Raw genomic sequence first — 26683 nt, forward strand, 5'->3', positions numbered from 1 at the left:
TATATATATATATATATATATATATATATATATATATATATATATATATATATATATATACAGTGGGACCACGCTACTTCGCGGTTCGACGTTCGCGGGTTCAGAGCTTCGCGGGTCTAAATTTTTCTTTTTGTATTTTTTTTTTAAGCATTTTTGAAGGGGCGTCGCTACTTCGTGGTTCCACGTTTGCGGGTTCAGAGCTTCGCAGGTCTAAAAAATAAAAATAATACAATAAGATAATTTAAAAAAACATTTTTTTTTTAAGCATTTTGGAAGGGGCGTCGCTACTTCGCGCATTTTCACTTTTCGCAGTGGTTTTGGTCCCCATTAACCGCAATAACCGAGGGATTACTGTATATATATCCATATAGCAGGGTGTTCAAATACTTATTTTCTTCACTGTATTTAATTAGATGCATTGAAATTTGCCATAATTGTTCTGCTATGTGACTGTTTTTTTCTTTTACGGCAAGCTAGCTTTATCATGCAATGACAAAGATTTTATTCTATTCTAATAGTTAGCACGTCCGCCTCACAGTTTAGAGGTCTGTTGTCAACCAGTGTATCAGGGCAGAGTTGTGTGCATTGTCGAGTGTGCTGCAGGAACTTCCCCAATTTTACCTTTGTAAAAAAAGCATTCCATTGTTCAGTATCTTTGCTTTCTTCCAATGGTCAGATGATTAACTGTAACGTTTACGCATATCAGTAGGTGGCAGCAGTACAGTTCACTTTTGGTTACCGCTGTGACCTTGGCTATATCTAGACCGTCCTTTCTCTTTTCAGCTCTTTTTTGTCCTTTTTTTCATCAGCAGCTCAGCTTCAGCGCACAAACGTGAGGTTTCATCCCCAAGCTGAAACGTGATCCAGCTCGGCGGACAATGGATTCGTATTGATCTGTGGAGAGAAGTTGACACACGGGGTGGGCGGCAACCAACAAAATAAGCTCAGTTAATGGATTTTTTTCACCCCACTTAGTTCAATGTCAAGCACCAAAGTCACACAGTTTGGCAAAATCTTGCCGGATGATTTTCAAGTTATCAACAGCAGTGTTTTTTTTTCAATCAAAACTCCAGAGGCAAGCCTACTTTTCATTTTTTGTTTGTTAGCATTATATAAAAGGATGGATGCATTTGGATTATTTTCATGATTTTGTCTAAAATGTTTTGATTCTTTGAAATGTTTTTTATTTTTTTATCTATCGGTTTAAATATGGCAATATGTTATGAAGTTCCTATGGGTGGCAATAGTTTTGTAAAGCCCTGTATATGGATGTGATTGTCGCAGAGTTCGGTGATTCTAGCATCTTGGGCTATTCCCTCACGGTTTCCTTCTCTAGCCACTCATCTTAGCTAGCTCCAGGACCCCAGTGATGCTAAGCCAGGGTTTGGCAACCCAAAATGCTGAAAGAGCCATAACAGGCTAAAAAACAAGTACGGAACAGCAAAAAATTAGAATCCTTTTTTAAATGAAAAGAAAAACAATATTCATAAGTAAAAGTATGTCAGTTGATGACAAATATTCACTGGAAATATTTTTAAAGCATCGAAAACATTAGAATGTTTAGTGTTGTGTTTGTCCTTCTACAGCGGTGACTTCAGGACCCATCATCGCATCCTAATTACAATCTGCGACCCAAATCGAGAAATATTTTCAGTTCTCATATTAATTAATGAGAGGATTTTACAGTTTAAAGCATGGTAGAATAAATTGCATTCACCTAAAAAACAAAAAAGACGAAAACACAATAAAAATAAGCAGCAAAACCAAAAGGACTTCCACTACCTTATACACTGGCATATATGTCTGCATCGCATATAAGCCAACCCCAAAACTACTTTAAAATAGCCACATACGAAAATAAATTTATACCTAGTACACCGTTTGTTATTTCGTGATAATTTCCTTCTTTGCATCGATTGTTGATGTCACTGGGTTCCACTTTACCTTTTCCTTCTTAGTTTACTTTCGTGGGAACTATTATCACGAGCAGAAAAGGGAAATTAAACCAACAAACTCACAATAAAAAGAGATGTGGTCCCTCTCAACACAATTGGGATGGCGCTGATTGACTGGACAGGAAGAGGAGATTAAGAAAGGCATTAATGACATCTACTGTTAAGAATTGAGAAAGGTCCGTGACCCACTGAAAACAAGTCTGCGACCCACTTTTGGGTCCCGACCCACTAGTTAAGAATCACTGTTGTACAGAAACCCTGCATGTTTCCCTCTCACATCTTTTTCCATTTCCAAAGTTTTTGGAGACACGCAAAAGAACTGCTTGCTGCTCTAGGGCCGTAGGTTGTTGGCCCCTGGTCTAAGTGGAGGGAAAATGAATGAATTATTTATGGATTTTTGGTTGTGTGTCTACTTTTGCAGGGGAGAGAGAGAGAGAGAGAGAGAGAGAGAGAGAGAGAGGGGGGGAGAGAGAGAGAAAGAGACTAAGAGAGAGAGAGGGAGAGAGAGAGAGAGAGAGAATATAAAAGAGGGAAAGGAAGAGCAAAAGTGAAATAATGAGAGAGGGATATTTGAAATGGAGAGAAAGATTGAGATTGAAAGAGAAAGAGAGAGATGGTGAAAAAGGAAGACATAAAAAGACATTAACAAAGAAAAGGGGGAGAGAGAGAAGGAGAAAGAAAAAGGGAGAAAGAAATTTAAATATATTTATCTTTCTCTCCCTCTTTTATTGTCTGTTATTGTCTTTTTATGTCTTCCTTTTTCCCCATTATCTCTCTTTACATATCTATGTTTCTCTCCTTTTCAAATCTCCCTCTATCATTATTTCACTTTCGCTCTTCCTTTCCCTCTTTTTTATTCTTTCACTGTCTCTCTCTCCCTCTCTTTTTCTCTCTCTCTCTCTCCCTCTCTTTCTCTCTCTCTCTCTCTCTCTCTTAGTCCCTCTCTCTCTCTCTCTCTCTCTCTCTCTCTAAGAGGTAGAGAGAGAAAGAAAGAGAGAGAAATAGAGACAAAGACATTTAAAGACAGAAAAAGACAGTTAAAGAAAATAAGAGGGAAAGGGAGAGGGTAACACTGAGAGATAAAAAGAGAGTGGGAGAAAGTGAAAGAAAGATAAAGATAAAGAAAAAGGAGACGAGGAAAGAGAAAAAAGAGAGATAAAAAGAGAGTAGGAGAAAGTGAAAGAAAGATAAAGAGCGAGAAAAGGAGAGGGAAGAAGAGAAAACGAGAGTTAGAGAAAAAGACAGAGAAACAGAGAAAGAGAGAGAGAGAGAGAAAGTGTGAGGAACAGAGAAAAAAGAGATTGAGAATGAGTGAGTGGGAAAGGAACAAAACAGTGAGAAAGAGAGAGAAAGAGAGAGAGTTACAGGGAGAGAGGGAAAGAGAGAGGGAGAGAGAGAAAGAGAGAGAGAGAGAGAGAGAGAGAGAGAGAGAGAGAGAGAGAGAGAGAGAGAGAGAGAAAGTAAGTGAGAAAGTAAGTGAGAAAGAGAAAAAGAGAGGAAAATACAGTTTTTTTCCAGTTGATTTGTGAGTGGCGCCTGGCTTTGGCGACATCAAGTGGACATATTTCCAACTGCGGCTCGTTTTCTCTTGTGATTCTCTCAGCGTCGTCTTGTGGCCCGTTTATAACCTTTTGCCAGCCTGATCAGGCCCAAGGGCTGCACCTTTGACACCTTCCTGTGGTGTGTATTGGGCAAGTGGCGCCCATCCCTCTCCAGGCCATTTTTTTCTTTAGGGGTTCACTCCCCTACATGAAGCAGCATCCTTCTGATCTGACCCAGATACAGCACCTTCATCATCTGGTCGCTGTCGTTGGTGTAAAGAGTACTCTCGCTCTTCACAGATCTCATCTCATCTCATCTCATCTCATTAGCCGTACCGCTTATCCTCATTAGGGTCGCGGGGGGGCTGGAGCCCATCCCAGCCATCTCCAGGCAGTGGGCAGGGGACACCCTGAACTGGTTGCCAACCAATCGCAGGGCACACGGGGACAGACAACTCACTCGCTCAGATGATTATTTAATATTGTTTTATCATTTGTGTTTATTTATTTTCATGATAACTTTTATGCGAAGTAAAATTCGCAAATGGGTTGTGAAACGATGAATGGAAGCATCATAATGACAATTTGCACGCTCTCTTTGAGCGCGAACGGCCGTTCCGCCTGGTTGCCATGGGAACAGCCGCTATGACGTCACTGCAGCAAAGTGACATCATGGCGGGATGGTGACTCACTACTTTATGCGGCGCTCTGCGATTTTGCTCCAATATAAAAAGGAGGCGGGGAGGAGGATATGCAAAAAGCAGGTTTTCCACGTCGACTTATTTTATTCCATGTAACAAAAATAACTATGTTGACCTTTCTTTCTTGTCTCGAATTCAAACAAACAGGAGAAGATCCGACAAGACAAAGACATTTACAAACGATTCAAATGTAAATACAAAGGTAACTTTTTCAGCATTTCCGGTGACATGTGCGATGCATCGTGTTATTCTTAGCCCTAAACATTGCCGTTTGTGGCATCTACAGTGCCTTGCAAAAGTATTACCCCCCAGGAAAACATTTTGGACACAAATATTTAAAATATATACTTAAAATATTTTCTAATAATCAACAACTTGCGAGACACAATCGTGAAAAGAAACCACATTTATTAAACATTTTATATTGCGCTAACAAATCAAAAATTGAAAATTAGACGTTTGAGCTGATAGTGGCTTTTTATGCTCCCTCCATCATGGAGCAGGTGGATTCAACTTAATGACACACAGGTTCACTCTTATTGTCACTGGTAGTCATTTAGGTCGACATTGGATCATTCACAAGACATCAGGGAACTTCTAGAGTCTGGGTGCTGAGCTGAGAAAACAAGGGGGCAATGTTTTTGGAACACCGACTTTTCAGTTTTTCCGTTGTAAATATCATATAAAATGTTGAAATAGTTTGGTTCAACTTTAGGATTGTGTCTCACATGCTGTTGATTCTTGCAAAATATTTCAATAAATGTTTTTTTAGCCTTATTACTTTATCAAGGCACTGTAGTGATTCCAAAACTAATTTTTGGAAAACAGATTGAATTTTCTTTCTTGGGTTCAAGGTAGTCCTGATAAGAACCGTGGTCCTTGAATCAGAAAGGAACTTCTTGAGGGGTCATTTTGTAGGATTAGTCAGATTAATCAGTGGAAATAAAAATGACCGCCTGAAAAATAAACGTATTAGTGCACATCTTTGCCGATTAATTTTGACAGGTCATGCGCAATAAAGAATTGTATTTATTAAATTTGTTTGAATGAAAAGTGGGGGAGTTTGGTTTAAAGAGTTATCAACCCAAGATCGAAATGATTCCTATAACATTCTATCATTCTGCTTCCGTCCACTGGGCGGCACTCTGACACATTACTCACATTTCTACATGTTGAGTTTACACGTAGAAATGTGACTATGTAGTGACTATAGTCACTATATCAGTGACTATTTATTGTGTCTTCCACAACAAATAGAAGCACACAAATCTGTATGAGAGGCCATTTGAGAAGTAAATCATGCTTGCTCTCACGTCTACCATCATACTCTCTCACATGCCCGACTATACTCTCTTACAGTCATACACATGCACAAACTCTGCTATAAGCTCTCCTAGACACTCCTATACTGTCTTGCACGCTACTGTACTCTCTCTCTCTTACACAACACAATACTATCATACACACACTTCTATACTTTCTCACACAAACTACTATCGTCTCATACATACGCTACTATACTCACTCACAGGTAGTATCAAACTCGAATCCACAAACTATGACACTATCTCACACATACTACTATACTGGGATCAACTCCAGTTTGATGCAGAACTGTACAACATATTTACACAGTTTGTTGTACATCGCCATGGTTACCAAAATTTATGATCGGTGTGAAAAACCCTTATAGCATTAATAATTTTAATGGTGTGTGAGAACGAATAGTGGTGTGTGTAAGAGTCGATAGTAGTGTGTGTGAGGGATTATAGTGGAGTGATTGGGAGAGTATTATAGTGTGTGAGAGTCCATAGTAGTAGTGTTGACTATAGATGTATGTGTGTGGGAGTATGGTAGAAGGTGTGTGAAAGCAGAGTAGTGTGTGTATGAGCATGTAATAGTATCTTGAAGAGTATAGTAGTGTGAGTGAGAGAGTATAATAGTATGTGTGTGTGTAGTAGTACAGTAGTATGGGTGTGGGAGTATAGTAGTATGTGTCTAAAAGCAGAGTAATGTGTGTATGAGAGTGTAGTAGTACGTTTGAGAAGGTATAAAAGTGTGAATGGGAGTATATTTTGTGTGAGAAAGTATTATAGTGTGTGTGAGAGATTGCAATAGTGTGTGTGGTGGGAGTATAGTAGTATATGTGTTCAAGTAGTATAGTAGTATTTGTCTAAAAGCAGAGTAGCGTGTGTATTTCATGAAAGAGAGTATTGTAGTGTGTGTGTGGGGGAGTATAATAGTATGTGTCCAAATATAGTACGTCTGAGAAAGTATAGTAGTGTGTATGGCAGTATATTTTGTGTGAGAGATCATTGCAGTGTGCATGAGAGAGTATACTAGTGTTTGTATGAGTGTATAGTTGTGCATGTGTGGGAGTAGGATGTTAATGTGAGAGCAAGTATGATTTACTTCTCAAACAGCCTCTCATACATAAAAATGCAAACATGGTCGCTAATGTGTGCACACGCAGACGATCACTCGCACACACATACAGCTCCTAAGTACCAGCAGAGCACAAAAGCAGGAACAATACTCAATGTGTACAATACTCACACATTGGTAAAAGTAGAACAAGAGGCATTTTTGTAACACAAATGATACAAATACAAAAAAGTGTGATTGCCTGGAAATGTTCCCAACACACATACGCAAACACACACATGCTCTCCATACAATATCTGCTGTATTTATGAAAGTCGTTCTAAGCTACAAATACATTTACATATTTCATTGGTATATATTCATAAATGTGCTATAATTTACATGTACATTTTATAATAATTACAATATCGAACAAAGGAAGGCCTTTTGCGTCGTCTAGAGGAGACGGAAGGGGAAATGCAACTGAAGAATTCCTAAAATGTTCAAGGGATATTTAAAAAGGTTGAAAATGTCCTTTTTGGGCGTAGCCCGGAGGGGGCTATCACGCTTTATAGGACATTGCCGTACAAACTAATGCCAGCTGCCACTAACCACGACGGAAGAAATGCAATGACATAGAAAAGCCGTCAGAGATTAATGTCGGTTTCATTTCCAACCAGACTTGGTAAAACCTGGTATTAATTTTAAGAACTTACAAGTACTTCACCCAGAATTAAATCCTTGAAAACACAACATTAAAATTCACGCCTTTTCAATGATTTCAACCCCCCTTACGAACCCTGAATAATGGACGAATGCAGAAGATTTCACAGGATGTCAGTTCCTTGTTTTGACTACTATTGTGGATTGGTGCACCGTTGTTGCTATCGCCCTATCATGTTAGGGCTGATCTGTTTTTTTCTAACCTTGAAGATTTAATAAAGAGAGAGGGTTTAGGGTAGGGTGTCAGAACAGGGAATGGAATTCTCTCGTCTAAAGAGTTCTCTCCCTGTTCTCCTTGCAGGTAAACTCCATTGATGTCTTCTCTCCTTAATATGAGTGTCTACTAAAATTTAAAATTAAGATTTCCATATTTCAGAGTTTGGAAACACTGTTTTTTTAAATATCCCTCAACTCAAAGAAGGTCCAACAATCTCCTTCCGATCGATTCCCCCCTTCCGTCTGCTCTACTTTCTTCTTTTTACCTCCCATCACTGCGGTCTACTTTTGCATGTCACACTGCAGCAGTAAAACAATGGAGGGGTCTGACTTGGCCGCCTCCTTGAACTCCTCCAAGGAGATCTCGTCGTTGTGGTCTTTGTCCATCTTGGAGAAGATTTTGTCGACACGTTGCTGCGGAGTCAGGCCGTCTTCGTTCATGCGCATCATGATCACCGTGCCCACCATCTTATAAATTGCCTGCAAAAGTAGACACACAACCAAAAATGTCCTTAAACTGCTCACTTTTATGCTTTTTAAATGGTCCGTGCGTTTGACCACTGGATGGCGCTGTATTGTGTAGTACAAACGGAAACACGTTCTAAACAGCAGGAGAATGAATATAAACTATAGAGACTCAAAATGACCAAAAGGTACCTTTCTTTTATCTTCTCATTTTTTCCCAGCCTTTCTCAATGTTTTTGTTTTTTGGGAGATACCCATCGTAGCAAGATAACAGAGAGTTATGTCAGCTCCCTCTCTGTGGGCTAGTGATATGCAGAATAAATACCTATTTCGTGACCCAAGAGTATTAAGGAAATGCACTTTTATCTGGTAGTTCATGCATTTTTGCTTATTAATGAAATCAATATTGTTTTGTGCTTTTAATGAATGAAGATTTTGTTTTATTACTTGGGCAAGCCAACCTTGGATCATTAGAATGCTCCCAAATGGCAAAAGACCAAGTTACTAACAAATAATAACCCTTTCCAGCCCACCACATTACAGGTTGTCCTCATGGAACTACCTCTATGATCTCCAGCATCTCCACACGAGTGATCTTGCCGTCCCCATCCAGGTCATACATGTTGAAGGCCCAGTTAAGCTTCTGCTCAAAGCTGCCCCTGGAGGTGATGGATAGAGCACAGATGAACTCTCTGAAGTCGATGGTGCCGTCTCCATTCTTGTCGAACGTCCGGAAAGCGTGCTGGGCAAACTTGGAGGCGTCACCATACGGAAAGAACTAAATGAAAGAAAAGTGGAGTAAAAGTTCAATTAGTCTGGTTAAGTCACTTAGTGTAGTAGTTTTAGGGCAGTAAGTGCAAAAAGGTTCAGGAACCCCTTAGTCTACGGTGTAGACTCTACACCAGGGGTGGCCAACCAGGTCCTCGAGAGCCGGATGTCCTGCATGTTTTTGGAGTTTCTCTGCTCCAACGCAGCGATTCCAATCACCCGGATTATTATCAAGTTCCCACACTGCTTGCTATCAAGCTGAAACTTATCATCACCGGAGTTAGAGAAGAGAAACCTCCAAAACATGTTCTCGGGGACTGGGTTGGCCACCCCTGGTATACACTGTCTTTTACTCAACCAGACAGGGGATTCTTCACAGTAAGCTCATCATGTTCCACCTCAGGTCTTATTCTTCATAGAAACAGAAAATAGTGAATCTCGCCTACCAGCAACATATTTTTAATTTGCATTGCGACTCTCTTAACCAGGGGAATGTGAGTTGATGGCCACGCTGACCTTGACGTAGAGTTGCTGGAACTCCTCCAGGTTGAGGATGCCGGAAGGGCAGTCCTTCAGGAAACCTTTGTACCACTGTTTGAGTTCGGCCTCGTTGAATTCCGTGTTCTTGGTCAGGTCGTCCAGGACCTCAGGGGCCAGCTTGCTGTTGTGTTTCCCCATGGTGCCTCACCTCTCTGCGCAGAGGACAAAGAAGATAGCCCCAGGGTCCGCAAGGTCAAGATTGTGCTCAACAATATACGACAGAGGTGTCAAAGCCAAACGGTTGGAAGAGCCAGATAAATATTGGCTACAACTTAAAGGGTCGGACTGATTGAATGTTGAAATTTGTCTTTTTTGCTAAAAAATATATTCCAAAATGATAAAATAAATAAAGTAATATTTTCTATAGCTCTCTTAGTAATCTTTGATTTTCTACAGGCACAAAAGAAAGAAAATCTTTCCATAAAAATCCCCATTACTTGAATATTAAAAGAAAGAAGCCAGTATTATTCAGGCAACATTGTTAGCCTTTGTTTTATATTTTAGCAAAGACAAAAATAATAGCAATTTTCTATCATTCGCTAAATTACACTAAAAACAAGTGCAAGGGAAAGTAACACCCAATGAAAACAAATACACGATTCCTGGTGTATGATACAATAATGAATCAATATCATCACAGGGGCCGAAAAAAGCTTCTCAGGGGCCAGATTTGACGTACATAATATACGAGAACACAGGTTGATTGTCCGGGATGGGCTATCTGAGAATGGCAACAATTGAGAAACTACTTTACTACGTTATTACTTTAAACTAGTATTTAGTACTTAATTCAACATAAAATTCATTACTAGTAACTATTTGACTGAAATCAATTTCTATGTGAGAACTACCAAGGTGGTTTATCAATAAAAGGACACTGATTAGTATTTGACCACAAGATGTCCCTATTTGCGCTTTATTGTGTTGTTGTTTTTACTGAATGATGGAAAATTCCATTATTTTTTTTCTTAAAAGTGAGTCTAGCCAACTTTTGCCGAAAGTATTAGCCCCCCAAGAACTTTTTGTCATTTTTCCACATTCCAGGCTTCAAACTTAAAACTAAAAAACAGAAAATATTTTCAAAGACACACTCATGAAATGGAACCAAATTATTTCGACATAGCATATATTTGCAACGAAAACTGAAAAGTAAGTGTTGCAAAAATATTGGAGAATCAAACAGCATTATAAAGAGCAAATAACACACCAGGCAGGTCCGGGATAAAGTTGTGGAAAAGTTCAAAGCAGGGATGTGATACAAGAAGATTTTGCAATATTTACGCATCTCTCAGAGCACTGTGCGAGCAATAATATCAAAATGGAGAGAGCATAGAGTCACTGCAAATCTACCAAGACATGGCCATTCTTCTTAACCTTGGGGTCAAACTGGAAGATGACTAATCAGAGAAGCAACCAAGAAGCCCATGATCACATTGGATGTTGTAGTCAGTATTTTTATTAGTAACACACTATGAAATGTTGGATACCTTTGGTTTCTTCTCAGAGATGTGTCCCACATGTCTCTCATGTTGATTCTTAGAATATATATTTAAGTTTGACGCCTGAAATATGTCAATCCGTCAAAAAGTTCTTGGAGAGCACTGCAGTCTTTATAATAAAATGATGTAAAATAAGTTGTCCAGCATCACGCCACGCCGTCACACATGAACTAAAAAGAAAAAGCTGATAATATAACTGTACGGTTCCACCAATATACATTCTCCGGACAATCCGCGTCAAGCAGGCGGCCCGCGGGCTGGATCAGGCCCACCAAGTGTTTTAATCTAGCTCGCAGGACAACACTGAGCGAAGCACAAGAGAAATATGAGGTGCAGTTTTGAATACATCCCCTTGATGTCACCCAAGTCAGGCACCACTCGCAAAGTAGCTGTTATATTATTTCTCACTCTTGCTCTTGCTTTTTTTTGCTTTTTATCACTCTCTTTGTTTTTTATCTTTCACTAACTCTCTATTTTTGTCTTTTTCTTTTTTTCTCCTTCTTTCTCTTAATGTTTCTATTTCTCACCCTCTCTCTTGCTTTCCCTCACCTTTTTCTGTTTCCTCTCTCTTTTCGCTCTTTCCTTTTTTTCTCTCTTTCTCACCCCACTTTCCGTCTCTCTCTCTTTCTCATGGCCGATCTTTTTCTCTCTCCTCTCATTTTTCATTCTCACTTTCTTTCTCTAGTTCTTTCTATTTCTGTCTCTTTTTCCTCTTTTCTCTCTTTCTACTTTTTTCTCCCTTTCTCTCTCGATTGTAATTTCTCACTTTCACGTGCCCTCTCTTTTTCTTTCACTTTCCCTTTACCTTTTCTCTCTTACTCTGTCTCCCTTATAATCCCTCTCTCTTTCTTTCTCTATTTCTCTTTAACCTACTAGTTTTTTTCTCTAGCATGTGGCCCCCCATCTCAAACGAGTTTGACAAAAGGACCAAAAGGTCCACCTCAAAAACGACCTCGGTTCCTCAACCCTATTTGTTGCCGTGGACGCGAGAACGGGCCGTTAACCTCGCCCGGACCACTGCAGTCCCATCGTGACGGCATCCGTGAGTCATGCCTCCGCTTTTTTTCTCACTCCCGCACCGGGACATGGCAAACGGCAACAAATCCTTCCCCTCTAAAACTGCTCAGCCAGGAGCATAGTGGCAAAAATATGACCAATGAGTCATGTGGATAGAAAGAGAGAGAGAGAGCAAGAGAGCGACCTGCAGTTTGATTTTTGTGTACTGCAGTAGGAGAGCCACCAGGGATTGAAGACGGACAGTCAACATTGAAAACGCCGGCACAGTTTTTGTCAAAGCTAGACCTGAAAAAAAGAAACTTAGCACGTAAGATAACAGATGAGTCGAACGGCGGCGCGTTTGCTCATAGAATTCCAATACGCGGAGGCCACCAACTGAGACGGATGAGATTATTCCCCTCGGTTAGAAAACTGACGCGGCCCGTAATGAAAATCACTCGACGTGACGCAGCAACGCTCCATCGACTGCACGAGGCAAAAGACATCAGAAAAATAAAAAAACAAACTAAAAAAAAATCTATCCAGTTTGCGGGGTTTCGAAAAACTGTTCATGCAAATGATGTTTTCCTGGAAGCCAAACGCTTCACTCATTCACTGCCACTGACATCAATAGTTGACATAGGGAGTCAATGATCTAATGCCAATGATGTGTATAGCTAATAAGGGTCGTATACTTTTTTCAAGGCCAAATTTAAGCACTTTTTATGGACCATAATATAATATCATATTTTTATCTCATCTCATCTCTCATCAGCCGTACCGCTTATCCTCATTAGGGTCGCGGGGGGGCTGGAGCCCATCCCAGCCATCTCCGGGCAGTGGGCAGGGGACACCCTGAACTGGTTGCCAGCCAATCGCAGGGCACACAGGGACAGACAACTCATTCGCTCATTCACACCTAGGGACAATTTGGACCGGCCAATTCACCTGAAATGCATGTTTTTGGAACGTGGGAGGAAACCGGAGTGCCCGGAGGAAACCCACGCAGCACGGGGAGAACATACAAACTCCGCACAGGAAGTCTGGAGCTGGATTTGAACCCACGACAGGTTCCCATGACATGAACTGTGCCGCACAAGCGCTAACCACTGCTCCGCCGTGCTGCCCTCATATTTTTATATACCATTAAAATAAAAAAATCCAGTGTGAATAATGTATTTTGCAGAGCCACAATTTTATCTCCAATTTTTAAACTTGCGTGTGCATTAACAAGACGTATGATTTTTAGATTTTAATTAAATCACGATAATATTTGGTTTTGAGACAAATCTCTCCCCCTAAAGGTGTTGGGTAAAAATGGCATTTCCAGGTGCAGGAAGTTCTTCCCATTACAATTTACCACTTGGACCGCTATCTTAATTTTAGTATCACAACCTGTAATAAATGTCCATAATGGATACGCAATCCTTGCAAAAATACACATTGCATTGGAAAAAAATCAATAACATTGCAGTGTTGGGGAATATCTACAATGCTCAAATCATAATTCAAAGTCCAGTCTTCATTGTTTTTTCATTAGTTTTCTTATAGTCCGTCCATTTTTTTTTCTATTTGTTCATAAATTGGGTCTCCTTTACTCTTATTCGGAATGTCATCGACTCCATTTCCAAAAAATCCTCCACAGTGCACATACACTACTCTATGGTAGGGAGCTTGTTTTTTCCATAATCTTGCTATTACTTTTTTTGCTAGCTGTGGAAAGAATTTTTACCACATATTCATCTTTTTTCTGTAAGTTTTCTTCTGATAGATTCCCCAAATAGAACATCTTGAATGTTTTGGGTATCCCGTATCCCAGAATTTTCATAATGTGATCCAGTTGTCTTGTGTTCTTTGTATAGTTTTTTATCAACGTTTGTTCATAATTCCGTTTAAGTCAGAAAATGATCAAACAATGCTAAAACATGTGAGGTGAACGCTGTGTTTTAAGTCAAACACATTGATATGTTATCTGACCGATACTGGTGGAATGTGAGGTTGTGGGGGCGGAGGGATTAGCTTGTATTTGCGCATCAAGGGTCGCCGTGACAACTCCACCACAGGGGGTTCGCCCCTCCCAGGAGACCGGAACCCAATACTGGTACATGTCTAAACTCGGCAGCCAGCCACAAGGTAGGAGGTCATGTCCTGACAGGGGGAGCTGGTCCAAAGCCCTGGCCGGTCCTGGCCAGGTCTCAGCACAACGGGCAGCCGGAGAGCCTTGCCGTGTAGGCAGCCAAGGTTAATCAAGCTAGCGGCCAAACCACTGGGACAAAGCCAGCCACCTTAGAGAAGCCTCAAGCCACCAGCAGTCAACCTGTGCGTCAACACCCTGTGGTTCTCTTCCCAACTTGGTCTCAAGCCTACCTCGATTCCTCATCGCTCTACAACCGAGGACATAAAGACTGGGCCGTTATCTTCATCGAAGCAGAACTTTGCAGAACATCTCGTTCTTGCTAGCTATTGGTGTGACGTAAAGGGGGGGAATTCTATCACAACAAATAACGTAATAATCAAGCCAACGTTGTAGTCCATCCAAATGGTGCCAGTGTAAGTTGTCAACTTCTAGTAGTCTTTGTTTTCTTTGCTTAATAATGTTTTGTATTCTATTCAAGCTTCTTCAGTAGATGATTAGTAAAAGAAAAGTCCATGAATCCAAGAGTGTGTATGTCTTGATTAAAGTGTATTGAACGATGAAAACGGTAAAAAGAATTCACCTAAAGTGTGTGTAGCCACCCTTCAGAATAACTAAACAAGGTTTTTCATCTGCTTTCTTGACATAATGATCTAAAAACGTATGTGGTGCTCCAAAAAGGCGAGACGAGTTTTGAAAAGAATAAACTTGGCTCTTTATTTCAGTTAGTCAATAAATTATTTGTTGTAATCATTTATTTGCCACCCATATTCGCTACATCTTTGACAAAGCCAAAATATATGCATGTCCTCTTCTCCACAGGCACTCCAGCATTATGGTTGATCACCCCCAGAAAAACCTTTCCTAATTTTGAGGGTAATAAAAAAATCTGACCACATTCTTCCAGTTGAATTCCCTTAGAATCATGGAGGGAGTGGATGTGCACTGTGTGTTTTACAAATATTTCACCACTTGTCTTCTGTTATTTTTAACTCCTTTTCCCATTTTCCTTGAATATAGTGGAGAATACCCTCTACATGCCATCAAACATTCACACATTTCAGAAATTGCTTTAAAAGGTTTTCCTTTTATAGGACCTTTTATAAATATTTGGTTTACCTTAGGACTGGACACCGGTTTGATCTATATATTGTAGTAGTCTTTCAATTGAGGGTAATGAAAATAATCGCTTCCCTGTAACCCATGTTAAGAAATATATATTAAAATGTGCCGTTTACCAAATTATGCAAATTAGTTATCTGACTCCAATAACCAAACATAACCTTCATTCACCTAACAGTGCATGCTCGTTTCTTTTTGTGAAAAGACGGACAAGACACCGGCATTTCCAAACCGGGCAGATTTAATTTCTTAAAGTATATAACTAAGTGAACTCCATTGAATTAGCCGAATTCTTGTCGCTCGAGCCTCCGTCGAGCCTCTTTTTCGATTGGCCCTCTCGATCGATCTTCTCCGATCATCTCGATCTTCTGAAGTTCTTCTCTCAACCCACGTCTCTCCCAAGCTGGCGTGCCGGCTCCTGCCATGGGTGGGCCAGCAACGCCCATGTGGGCTCCATCTCGTCGCCTCAATGTCTGGACCCCGGCGTCACAAAGGCCCCTCTTGCGCCGGGACGCGCTGATTATCATATTAGCCCTTGTCCCAGTTGCCATTGTTTCTGTCAACATCATTCTTTACAAGGTTGCAATGACCTGCCCCACAGCTCAGCCAATGAATATCTTTTGCATTAAATGTCATGATTACCCAAGTGGAGCCACCTGGGGTAATCATGTGGCGCGCTGGAATGTGCTTCCTGATCGGTTAATGCTCCCTTTTTAAACGCGTTACGCGGAGAACTCTTGGTCGGAGGATTACTTCTGTACCCCGTAAGACTCTCCCGATTACATGTGCCTTCTTGTTTACCTGATTCTGCCTGCCTGCCTCCGATCCGACCTGCTTTCGTCCCACGCTACGATCTTCTCTTCAGTCCTGGTAAACTCGACCTGCCTCCGTCCCACGCTACGATTGATCACGTCTCCCGCTAACCCTTACGCTTCCCCAAATAAAGAATTGTACGAACGCTCTGGGGTCTCCTGCTCTGTTCTGGTCTTCCCTGACATTAAATGTAATTTGTATTTGATCGTACAAAATCCCTTACAGTCAAATATATGAAATCCTTCACCCATATTTCTCTTTAATTGAGCAGATTTTCAAGACTTTTAAATATTGCTGTAATACCTTTGCATGCCCATTGCTGGAACCTTTTCTCACTGTGTCCGGGAATAAGCCAGTCATCCAAGGAAAAGCAACTCAGAATTCTTGCCTCCCTTCCCAAATTGTAATTCCTGACAATCGATATTGTACTTTTGGTTAATTCCCCCAGCCAGTTGCCTACATTTTTTAACATTTTTTAAATGTGCTATTCATTTTCGTGTTTGCCGTTCTTAATTCTATATTTTTCCATTTTGCAACATAACCATCTTCACACAAGGTACAGTACTTTTTTTTGTTGGACACATTTTAAGCCCAAAAAAAGGATTTGTTCTCTGGTTTCAATTGTATAATAAATACTAGGTTTCTACTCCTTTTCTGAAACACAACCTTTGCAAAAAATAAGGGAATACTGAAATGGCGCCTTGTCTAGGCAATCTCCAAGACCTTGCACAATTAACGGTGTGTTAAACAATCTCAATTGATCACGAACAATGCACCGTTTGCCCCGTTAATCTAATAAGTGTTCGACATAACATCCATCAGAAGCTAACTCTGGCGTGAGATGACACGATTTTCGTTTACTACGACCGCGGTGAGGAAATCACACACGCCTCAGTTAGCCAATAAGACAAACGTCTGTCTGGCTGCGTGCCAGTTACTATAAATTACCGCTCGATTCTCGTCTGCTGGCTCGCCAGACATCTATCTTTGTCATCAAGCCTTCTTTTCTCAGCAACGGTGTTCTTCGCTCAAGATTGGGACCATTGAGTCATCCATGCGCACTTTACCTCTTTTTCCTGCGTCATTGGGATCAATAGTACAGCTGTGTGACATCCCTTAAATGACTCGACGTTATACAACATCACACTTTTTAGCAATAAGCTTACAATGACAACTCAAGCTGTGCAAGGTAAGGCCAAGCGATATTTAACTATCTGAGAGTACCGTATTTTCACGACTATAAGGCGCACCTAGAAGCCTTTATTTTTTTCAATAGCTGACCATGCGCCTTATAATACGGTGAGCCTTATATATAGATCAATATTGAGTCGCAAGGTCTCGCAACTAATGCAAGCAGCCGCCGACAAGATTTTCCCCCATAGGCGAAGTAGTTCGCGGTGTATGCTGGGATATATATATCGGCCTTTTTTTTCCCTAACTAATGTGTCAATCATCAATCTAATCAGTCTATTCGCTGAAGTTATTCGGAGGTAAAAATGGCAGGTCCTTTTTAGGATTTAAAGGCTCGCGTAGGCTAAGCGAGAACAAAGCCTGCAATTGGCCAAACAAGATGGAGAAACATTTTTTACTACTGTATGTATTTGTAAACAGGAATTATGGGGCAAAACAGACAGCTAACAACAGGCAACTTTCATCGATGCAGATGCTTCTCTGTGAATTTTTTATTTTATTTGTCGGCATTATTGCGTGTTTTGGAGCGTGTAAATATTTTACATGGTTGGATTTACGAAACTCACAAATATCAGAGGACCATGGTGGCGTATTATTATTGAACAGAATGGCTGCAAAACGGCTTTGTATTTTGTACTTTATATTTTCCCAGTATCTTCTTTCAGACTGATCTTGATTTTTCTGTGAAGAGTCTATTTTTAAATTCAATTCAATTCAATTTTCAAGTGTTTATTGTCATATGCACAGTAAAGAATCACGTTTCCCTGCACAATGAAATTCTTAAGACATGGTTGGCATTTCTTGAATCCAAAGAGTTTAACCTTCCTACTGATATGTGGAATGATGCATTTGAGTGATTGGTATCATTGTACAGACACCGTGTACGTACGTGTCTGAGACGCTTCTTTGCCAGCCGTCGGAATGCTAAGGGGTTAGTAAGTTTGACTGAACTATCTGACTGTTTTGTTGATGTTTCCACTGTAGCGCCTTATAGTCCGATGTATGGAAAATATTGGACACAAAACTTTTTTAGGGGGTGCGCCTTATAAACCGGTGCGCCTTATAGTCGTGAAAATATGGTAGAGATGTGGTCTCTCTCAAAGACAATAGGGACGGCGCCGATTGACTGAACAGGAAGATGAGCTCGTGTTACAGCCATCCACTATAATTGACCCTCCGTTTTTTATCCTTCATAGCAAAGGCCTGCGACCCACTGACAACGGGACCTGGGCTCACTTTTGGGTACTGACCCACCAGTTGAAAAACACTGCTCAACAGGAAGCCCATGTTATGTCAAATAAATACACATTTCTCGACCTACGAGTATCGCTTACAAATAAACCTTTATATGATAGTTCATATATTTTAGCTTATTATTCAAATCCTTATAGATTTTTTTTTTTACTAGGAGGCGCTTAAGAAATCACAATGTCTCTTTGGGATAGCACAAAAGTTGATCAGCATATGCATTGTTGTCCTTAGCTCGTCTTTTATGAACCTTTCACTGTTTCCCAAATTTACAACCTTGGAGGCTTTCTTCCCTGAAGCAACAATATTGAGAAAAAAAAAACATCAGAATGCTCTTGTTCGTTCTTTTCTTTTCTGTAGGAAGAAGGAATGAAGGTCAAGAGGCAGTGTGCCCACACACTCATTATTATGACAACCAGCGTGTATCTGAAAGCTGAAAGCAAAAAAAACGGTTAAAACGTACGTGTACTGCTCTGACTAAAAATGAGAAGCTGGAAATAAAACGGAAAATATGTCTTTATTCATATATAATTTGTTTATAGGGAGCCAGTGAGGTATTAACTGAAGAGTTACTGCAAATCAGCTTGAAATTGTACCTAGAAAAGTAAAGCTTTGAGGAGTTAAAGTGGCAGTGAGTTACATCCAGAAAAAAAAAACGTTTTTAACTCAAGTTAAAGCAGGCATGAGGCTTTAAAAAGGAGTTGACTCAAGAAGAAATCCAAGTTTCAGGATTTAACTTGAGCTAAGGGAGGTTTGATGCTCTAAGTCAAGAGTTATCTCTTAAGTTACAACATTTGAGGGTTAATTTGAATCAAAGTAGCATTTGATGCCTTAAGACAAGAGTTAAAGTAGCCACGAGGCTTTGAATAAAAAAAGAAAGAGGTTTTAACTCAAGTCAATTCAGGTTTGAGGCTTTAAGAGTTAACTCAAGACGAAAGCAGCGTTTGATAGTTTCACTCGAGTTTAAGCAGGATTTGAGTCCATGACGCAAAGGTTAAAGTAGACATGAGGCTTTAAATCAAGCAGAGGTATTTAGGCAAGAGTAAAAGCAATTTTGAGACTTTAAAAAAGAGTTAACTCGAAAACAATAGCAACATATGATAGTTCAACTTGAGATGAATTAACAGTTAAGGGCTTATAGCAAGTAGTTGAGAGGTTTTAAATCAAGAGTTGAATCTAAAAGCAAAACGGGATTGAGGATTTAAATAAGAAATTAACTCAGGAAGAAAAGCAGATTAGAGGATTTAAATCAAGAGTTAACTCAAATGTGAAAGACGCATTTGTTGTTTTAATTCAAGGCTCCTGTTTTAACTGAGGCTCCAGTGTACGAGTTGAATCAGTATTTGAGGTTTTACCTCAAAAGTTAAAGAGACCGTGTGGTATCTGAACACTTGATGTCGGTTTATGGTGTAGTGCAAATGAAAAGGAGTGCTACAGAGCACAAATAAAAATACAAACTACAAAGACTAGGTGACCAAAACGCACTATTTGGCTATCAATTATTTGCCCAACCTTATAAAGGTTTGGGGTACCTGAAACCTGAAGCAATATTATATGAAAAAGTGGCAAATTTCTTGACCTATGAGTAGTCTAAACAATGCATGTTTATATTATCGCTTTTGTATTTTTGCTTAATATTCAAATTGATATTTTTTTTTTCAATAAATTATGTTTTTTTAAGTTTCTTTTCACTAACTCTAACACAACATCCCTTTAAAGAAGCTGCAAGGGTTTAATCAAATAGTTGAACCCGTTTTAAGCCTTAATGGCATTTAGATATATATCATCGCTGCTATTTCCAGGATTCGTACTCCTTTTTCATGGCCAAATTCAAGCACTTTTTAAGGACTTTTAAGGCCAATTTTCCAATGTCTGACAGTTTTAATTATATCTGTAATTCAAATATGCAATTTTTGATCTTGCGTGTGCATTTATAAGAAATAGGATTTTCGGATCTTGAGCCTATTCATCTATCTATCTACCTTGGTCAAATCCCTCAAGAGGGGTGACCGACAGCAAGACAAACACATACAATAACAAAGAAAATAAAAAAAAGGGACAAAAGTAGCAAAAAAACACACACAAAAATTTTGTGGACCATGGCCAACCCAAATGCCCAAACACCCAAACAAGTTAGGCACCTCGGCACCCAAGTTCAAGGTCATGCTTTCGTCCCTCTAGATGAAAACGGGACACAAGAAAGAAACTTAAAATCTTGAGAGACAGAAAGATCTTAAATAAATCACAAATATAAGAATGATAGTTCTTCTAATTACAATTTACCGCTGGGAAACGCTACCTTTATTTTTTGCATGGTCTATGATAAAAGTTCATAACTGATGTGTAATCTTTGCACAAATACACATTTGATAGTGCCTTGTTTATGTCTAGCATGCCCAGTCCTCTTAGGTGAGACCCGTGGGGGCCAAGACACATCAAAGGATAGTGCCATACAAACTAATGCCAACTGCTGTTGATCATGAGGGACGAAATGCAATGGCAAAGCCTAGTTACCAAAAAGCAATGTCGGCGTAATCTTTAAACCAACTTATTGAGAAACATGGGAACAATTCCAAGCTTTTATGAGCATTTCACCCCAAATTTAAGCATTTTCAAGGATATATATATATATATATATATATATATATATATATATATATATATATATATATATACCTCCATGTGTGGCAATAGCCTTTTGTACAAGTGGAAAAAGTACAATGGACTGACAGAGGAACAATCAATCTGATAGCAGTCAAATACCAGACCTAACCCCGATCAGCTACTGTACAATTGTGTCTGTGTGTGTGCGTTTGTGTGATAAAGTCCTCTAGTGAACGGATGGTCTCGGGGGATTGGGGGGGAGAGGCTGAGCAGCGCATTGCCATGACAACACATCGTCTTCGACAAAAAAGCAATAGAGGCAAGAAATGATTGATTAGCCCTGATGGAGACAGGCCCTTCCCCAACTGGACCTTCCCCAGTAGACTTCTTGTCAATCTGATTTTTTTTTTTCTATTTTTTTATTTTGATCATAATCCTCGAGACTTCATCCGTCAGACGATGCCGCATTGGATATGTATTTGAGAAACAATGGCGACGGTCGTGAGCTAGAGGAGTGTTTCTGAACTGGTGACTGTCAAAATATTGCCAAGAAAAGAAAAAAAAAGAACTGAATGTAATATAAACTCCTTAACAGTAGGTGGCGATGAGTTACAGCGAGTCAACACCCCCCATTTCTCACCGCAGTAAAAGATAGTTTGTTTACACCTGTTGAGCATGGGCAAACACAAATACAACAAAGAATATAAAGATATCGATTTTCTAATATTGAATACAAAGCTACCAAAGTAAAGCGTTTTGGATACGGTAGAGCGCTCGTCTTGGGATCAAGAGATCGCAGTTCGAATCCCGGCTCCTTTGTGTTACATGTCGAAGTGTCCTTGGGTAAGACACTGAACCCCTGATGCCCCCAATAAGCAGGTTGGCGCCTTGCACAGCTGCACGGCTGCTATTGGTGTGTGTGTGTGTGTGTGTGTGTGTGTGTGTGTGTGTGTGTGTGTGTGTGTGTGTGTGTGTGTGTGTGTGTGTGAGTGAATGGGTGTGAAGTGTGAAGCACATTGTAAAGCGCTTTGAGAAGTCTTCATTGACTTGAAAAGCGCCATATAAATGCAGATCATTTCATTTCAGTTCATACCATGAAGGGGACATTGTGTATTATTTAGCACCGCCTAGTGGTAAAAAAAAAAACCTGCCTGATGTTCCTCTGTTATTTATCGTAATGAAGACAGTATTTCTTACTTGTCTGATAGTGATATCGAGCTCAGATGTTCATATTCTGGTTGTGTTTGTTTTGTTTTTGGCTATCATTGTTGGTATTTGCAGTGGACCCAAATGCTGAGAAGCAGGAACCAAAATAAGGTGCTCAAAAACAATGGTATCCAATCATCAACAAAGTAACAAACAAATGGTCGAAAACAACAATAAAACCTTATGGACCAAAAAACAAAAACAAAACCTCATAAATGATGACTGAAAACAGCGCTCGGTGATTTTATATCAGTCAACCTGTACGCTTTTGCCGTACAAAGTACATTTATTATACATTTTAAGACGTGTACGGCGTACAAGAAAATCTGTACGGAAAATAGCAAATTTGTCAATTATGGGTATCATCCGGTATACACCGACTATCACAAAACAGCAAATCAATCAAGTCTAACCAGTTCGCCGCGGTAGCCTCTATCTCGGTTTTGTTTTTTTTTTTCGTTGCAAACGAAGCAAGCGGTTTGATGCTACTGTGCGCATGCGTCTGCCGCCTCAGATTTCATGTAATAGTTTGTGTGATGAAAGGAAGTCTGTCTCTTTTTAGAGAACCGGCTTTTTCGGATCAACTCATTAAAGAGCCGGCTTTCATACAGCTCACTTGCTTTGATACATTATATTACGAATTATTATGTTGTAAGAAGTTAAGAAAAATAGGAAGTATAAAAGGAGAAAATGAAAAAAGACAGGTTTGTGGTTATCCCTTTAATCAGTACATTACCAATAATAATTTAATGCAGAAAATGAATTCATAATTTGAATAAGAAAATGTATTATTCTACTTAATCATATTTGCATGTATTTTTTCCTTCTACGGTGAACGTCCAAGCTACCTAATTTTTGAACTTTTTTTAATAATCAACCTCATTCATGTCAAGCAACTCAGTATCTCACAACAAAATGTTAATGAACAATATATAAGATATAACGAAACACATGTACAATATAACATGTTAAACTACATAAATAAACACGTTTGGAAAAAAATTTGGTGTAAGATTTTTTTGTATTTTGTAAGGGAAAATACGACAGTTTGTAAGGGCATGGAGCTCTGGAGCTTGACAGGTGTGTGATCTGGAGGATCCAAAATGTCCGTATGAAGGTTCAAGGTAGTTAGGGACATTTGTGTGGTGATTGGACGCATCGGTTCAAATTCCAAACCCATTAGGCACCTTTGAGTGGAAAGGGGCGCACCGACCGACCGCAACGATTGTGGTATTTTTAGTACCGTCTTTTGGACGCTGGATTTTGGGCTAGACATAATTTAGCCCATAAATCGATGTCTAGAATTGAATTGTGTTCAGCCCTCTCAAAAGGGACCAAAATTCACCCCTCAAATTATTGTCTTAAGCTGTTAAAGTGGTTGGAATTAAGCCCTCCAAAAGATTTGTCAATGGATTTTGGACGTTAGATATTGGGCTTAATCTGGTCTGTTTCAGAAAGTCTTAAATTGGACGGTGGTTAGCCCAATTAATGTGGACCAAATGTAGTCACCCAAAAGGTTGTGTTTTCCTTACCATATCTTAAAGGGACAGTGAGACAGTGTTATTATTAAGAAAGTCCTGGTATTAAAAAAATCCCAATAATTATCTAAATAATGAGCAAGAATACATAAACTATCACATAAATGTGTATTTTTTAAACAGTTATTTGACATAACATGAGCCTCACCTATAGAGGGTTGAAATAATCATCTACCATTTTTTGCAACTACAGGCTGTATTAACAAATGAAAATTAAAATGGTGCGGTTTGGTCACTCTGAGTCTCCGTAGTTTGTATTATTCCCCGTGCTTTGTAGCGCTCGTTTTCAGTTGCATGTAGTGGTAGAATATTATACACTGTAGCTGATTGAACGTTTAAGGGATTATTATTACCTGGTTTTTTTCGGTTTTGCTGGTCATTTTATTTAGTTTTTAACAATGTAAATTTGACTGTCCCTGGTCTAATACGCACAATCCTATTCATTCAAATAATTTGAGAAAAGGAAACGTTTTCCTTGATTCTGGTCGAAGCTGGGATGGTTGGTCACTAAATCAGACTGGCTGAGGAACACTGGGCTATTGTATCCTGAATGAGTGACATGTCAAATACACTGCAGCGATGTTTCGCTTCCCCGCTGATTAGGGTTGCGTTTATTGACGTAAGCCGACAATCAGAGTGGCGGGGATCATACCGGTGTCATTTGCCCGCTTACCCACTTGTCGGCAAAACAACAACGACAAATAAGCTCCGGTTCAATCAATACTGGTGGCGTGTGCATGAAAACAAACTGTTGGATGATGTCAATTGTGAGGGTAGGCATAATAAAGTAGATCTCATTCAGTGGCATAACAAATAAATACGTTTTCAGAAGCATTGTCCCTGAGTACCAAAAGGTAATGAGCTATTTTTTTGGGCACGTTTTAATAAAAAAACTATTAAAAAGGGTTTGGCACTGATGATCAGTAAGTATCCAGGATCTGGGAATGATTTCAGTATGATAGATCACCACTAGATGGCAGAAATGGTTTTGACCAGATATTTGACCACACATCAAGAAGCCCTGAAATCCTGGTGTTGCTTACTCTATCCGGTGATTGAAAGTGTGCGGGTAGCCCATAATTGACTGAAATAATGCGATGACATCACCGAAAACATTGGGCGCTGCAAAGAGTCTTGCAATATTCATGCATAAGTTCAGTGTTCTTGCAATAAAATGTGATTTTGCGAGCAAAGTCCCCTTGTGTTTATGAAAAGCAGTGTTTAGGTATTGGAGGTATCGCAAGTGAAATCTAATTGGAAATTAGTATTTTTTTTAAGAAACTTACCAATATTCATCTGTTGTTCCCTGTTATCAATATTTAAGTACACACTTTTTTTAATATTTAGATTTTTCTTTAAGTGTGTGGCTATTTAAAAGCAGTTTTATGGGGAGGCTTATATGCGATGTAGGCTTATATGCGATGTTGGCTTATTATGCGATTTAGGCTTATATGCGATGTAGGCTTGTATGCGACTATATACTGTATCTGTAGTTGTTTTGGTTTTACTGGTCATTTTGTTTTTAAAAGAAAAAATACAAGTGATTATATTCTATCTGTGCTTTAAAGTTCAGAATCCTCTCATTGGATACATTTGAGAAGTGGACATTTTTGTTTTGTTTTTAGGGTGGAACGGTGGGTCCTGAAGTCAAACCAGTTTCGCGTCAGTGATTTAAACAAAAGTCCCATACTTCATTGACACAGAGCTGCGACAACAAGCGAGATTTTGTCCTGATGTAAATCGACCTCATCTGTACCATGGATCGCTTATGATGCGATTTGCAAGAGCTAATCACCGAATCAATAGGCAGCATACATCAAATCTTGTTAGACACATGCCCATGATGCGTAGCCGCCTGAAGGCCACCTACTACTGCGCACAAATACATACAGAAACTGCAACTTGCAATAGTGTGGAGAACGTTCGTCCTTATTTTAAATAAGATTTGACAAACGTTTGTTTTGTATAAGGATTCGAAAAAGCAGGCTGTCAATATCTTGGTGTTCTGATCTCTGCAAAGGCACAACCAATGCGCATCACAGGCACTGTTTGCACCCCAAGTACTTTCTATTACATGCATCTTGCACCCTAAAGCGTCCTTGAGCTTTCACCTGCTTGCAAGTGTTCGGTGTAGCAAGACTTATTGTGATTGTCTTAGCGGTGCATCAAAGCTGCCTGGCAGACAGAAAGGAGGGATCACACACCACAGAGCATCACCTTGAAAAAAACAACCTGCATCCCTTTGACTTCGATCTGCACTTTTTCTTAGTTGTCATACGTATCGTATCATAAACTCATCGACAGGATATCTACTCACCTGCTAATATTCAGAGGAAAATGATGCTCCTTGTATGCTTTGGACTAAATTGCCTTCGACCTGTTCTCCAGGTACCCTTTGGTTCCCAAATGTGTCCTTCCTGTTGTAAAAACTGAGCTTTAGCCGGTGAACTCGCCTCTCGGAGTGAAGAAGATGGTGATGAATGAACCGTTGCTGTCTCCCCTACCAACACCGTCGCATGAAAGCATCATTCCCCGCGCCGTCATTGGCCGAGATGCACTGAGGAGGCGGTGCATAGTTCTCTGAATAGCTGGAGCCTCCTGACAATCACAGGAAGGGCCCAGAGGACAGAGGTGCATTTATAGGACTTGAAGGATTACTATTTTTTGTTTACGCTTTTTTTAATTGAAAATTGCATCATTCCAAACAAAATCGTGATGAAAATGTCAAACAACAGAAAGCCATCAATTTCAAGTGGATATAAAGTGCTGTAGAAATACATAGAAAACGAAAGTCAATAAATCAAATAAATAAAGTAAAAGAAAAGTAATAATTATGACATGTTAATTCAAAACAAGGGGGATATTCTTACGTATCATCTTTAAAATACTAGTATGCTATTTGTTTGCGTCACTGCAACATAAAAATGCTGATATGCTATTGGCTGAACTCCTTGCCACAATGTCTTTTTTTCTCTATTCAGGTTAGCGTCCCTGGTGATTTGTAAAGATGAGTTAGTTCTATATGTATGTTTGGCATTGTATTTAATTGCTATGACACT

General features: G+C 39.6%; 1 protein-coding gene across 1 annotated transcript; it reads right to left on the reverse strand.

Annotated features, from left to right (window-relative positions):
- Positions 1-4261: 4261 nt before the first annotated feature.
- Positions 4262-26126, reverse strand: LOC148371086 (hippocalcin-like protein 4). Its single transcript, XM_088328981.1, has 4 exons — positions 25942-26126; positions 9250-9425; positions 8528-8743; positions 4262-7980 (listed from the first exon to the last, which is right to left on the reverse strand). Exons 2-4 carry the CDS (start codon positions 9409-9411, stop codon positions 7783-7785), a joined length of 576 nt encoding a protein of 191 aa, XP_088185107.1. The 5' UTR covers positions 9412-9425; positions 25942-26126; the 3' UTR covers positions 4262-7782.
- Positions 26127-26683: the final 557 nt, after the last annotated feature.

This window comes from Urocampus carinirostris, chromosome 2, assembly GCF_059441175.1.
Source record: "Urocampus carinirostris isolate Australia breed hairy pipefish chromosome 2, RoL_Ucar_1.0, whole genome shotgun sequence".
Classification (NCBI taxonomy): Eukaryota; Metazoa; Chordata; class Actinopteri; order Syngnathiformes; family Syngnathidae; genus Urocampus; species Urocampus carinirostris.

Bases quoted from the DNA above. Each gene is read 5' to 3' on its own strand.
- LOC148371086 (XM_088328981.1), bottom strand. From the start codon at position 9,411: ATGGGGAAACACAACAGCAAGCTGGCCCCTGAGGTCCTGGACGACCTG. The intron at 8,744-9,249 runs GTCAGCGTGGCC...TCTTTCATTTAG, and splicing joins TCCAGCAACTCTACGTCAAG to TTCTTTCCGTATGGTGACGC. The intron at 7,981-8,527 runs GTAGTTCCATGA...CTACTTTTGCAG, and splicing joins AGATGCTGGAGATCATAGAG to GCAATTTATAAGATGGTGGG.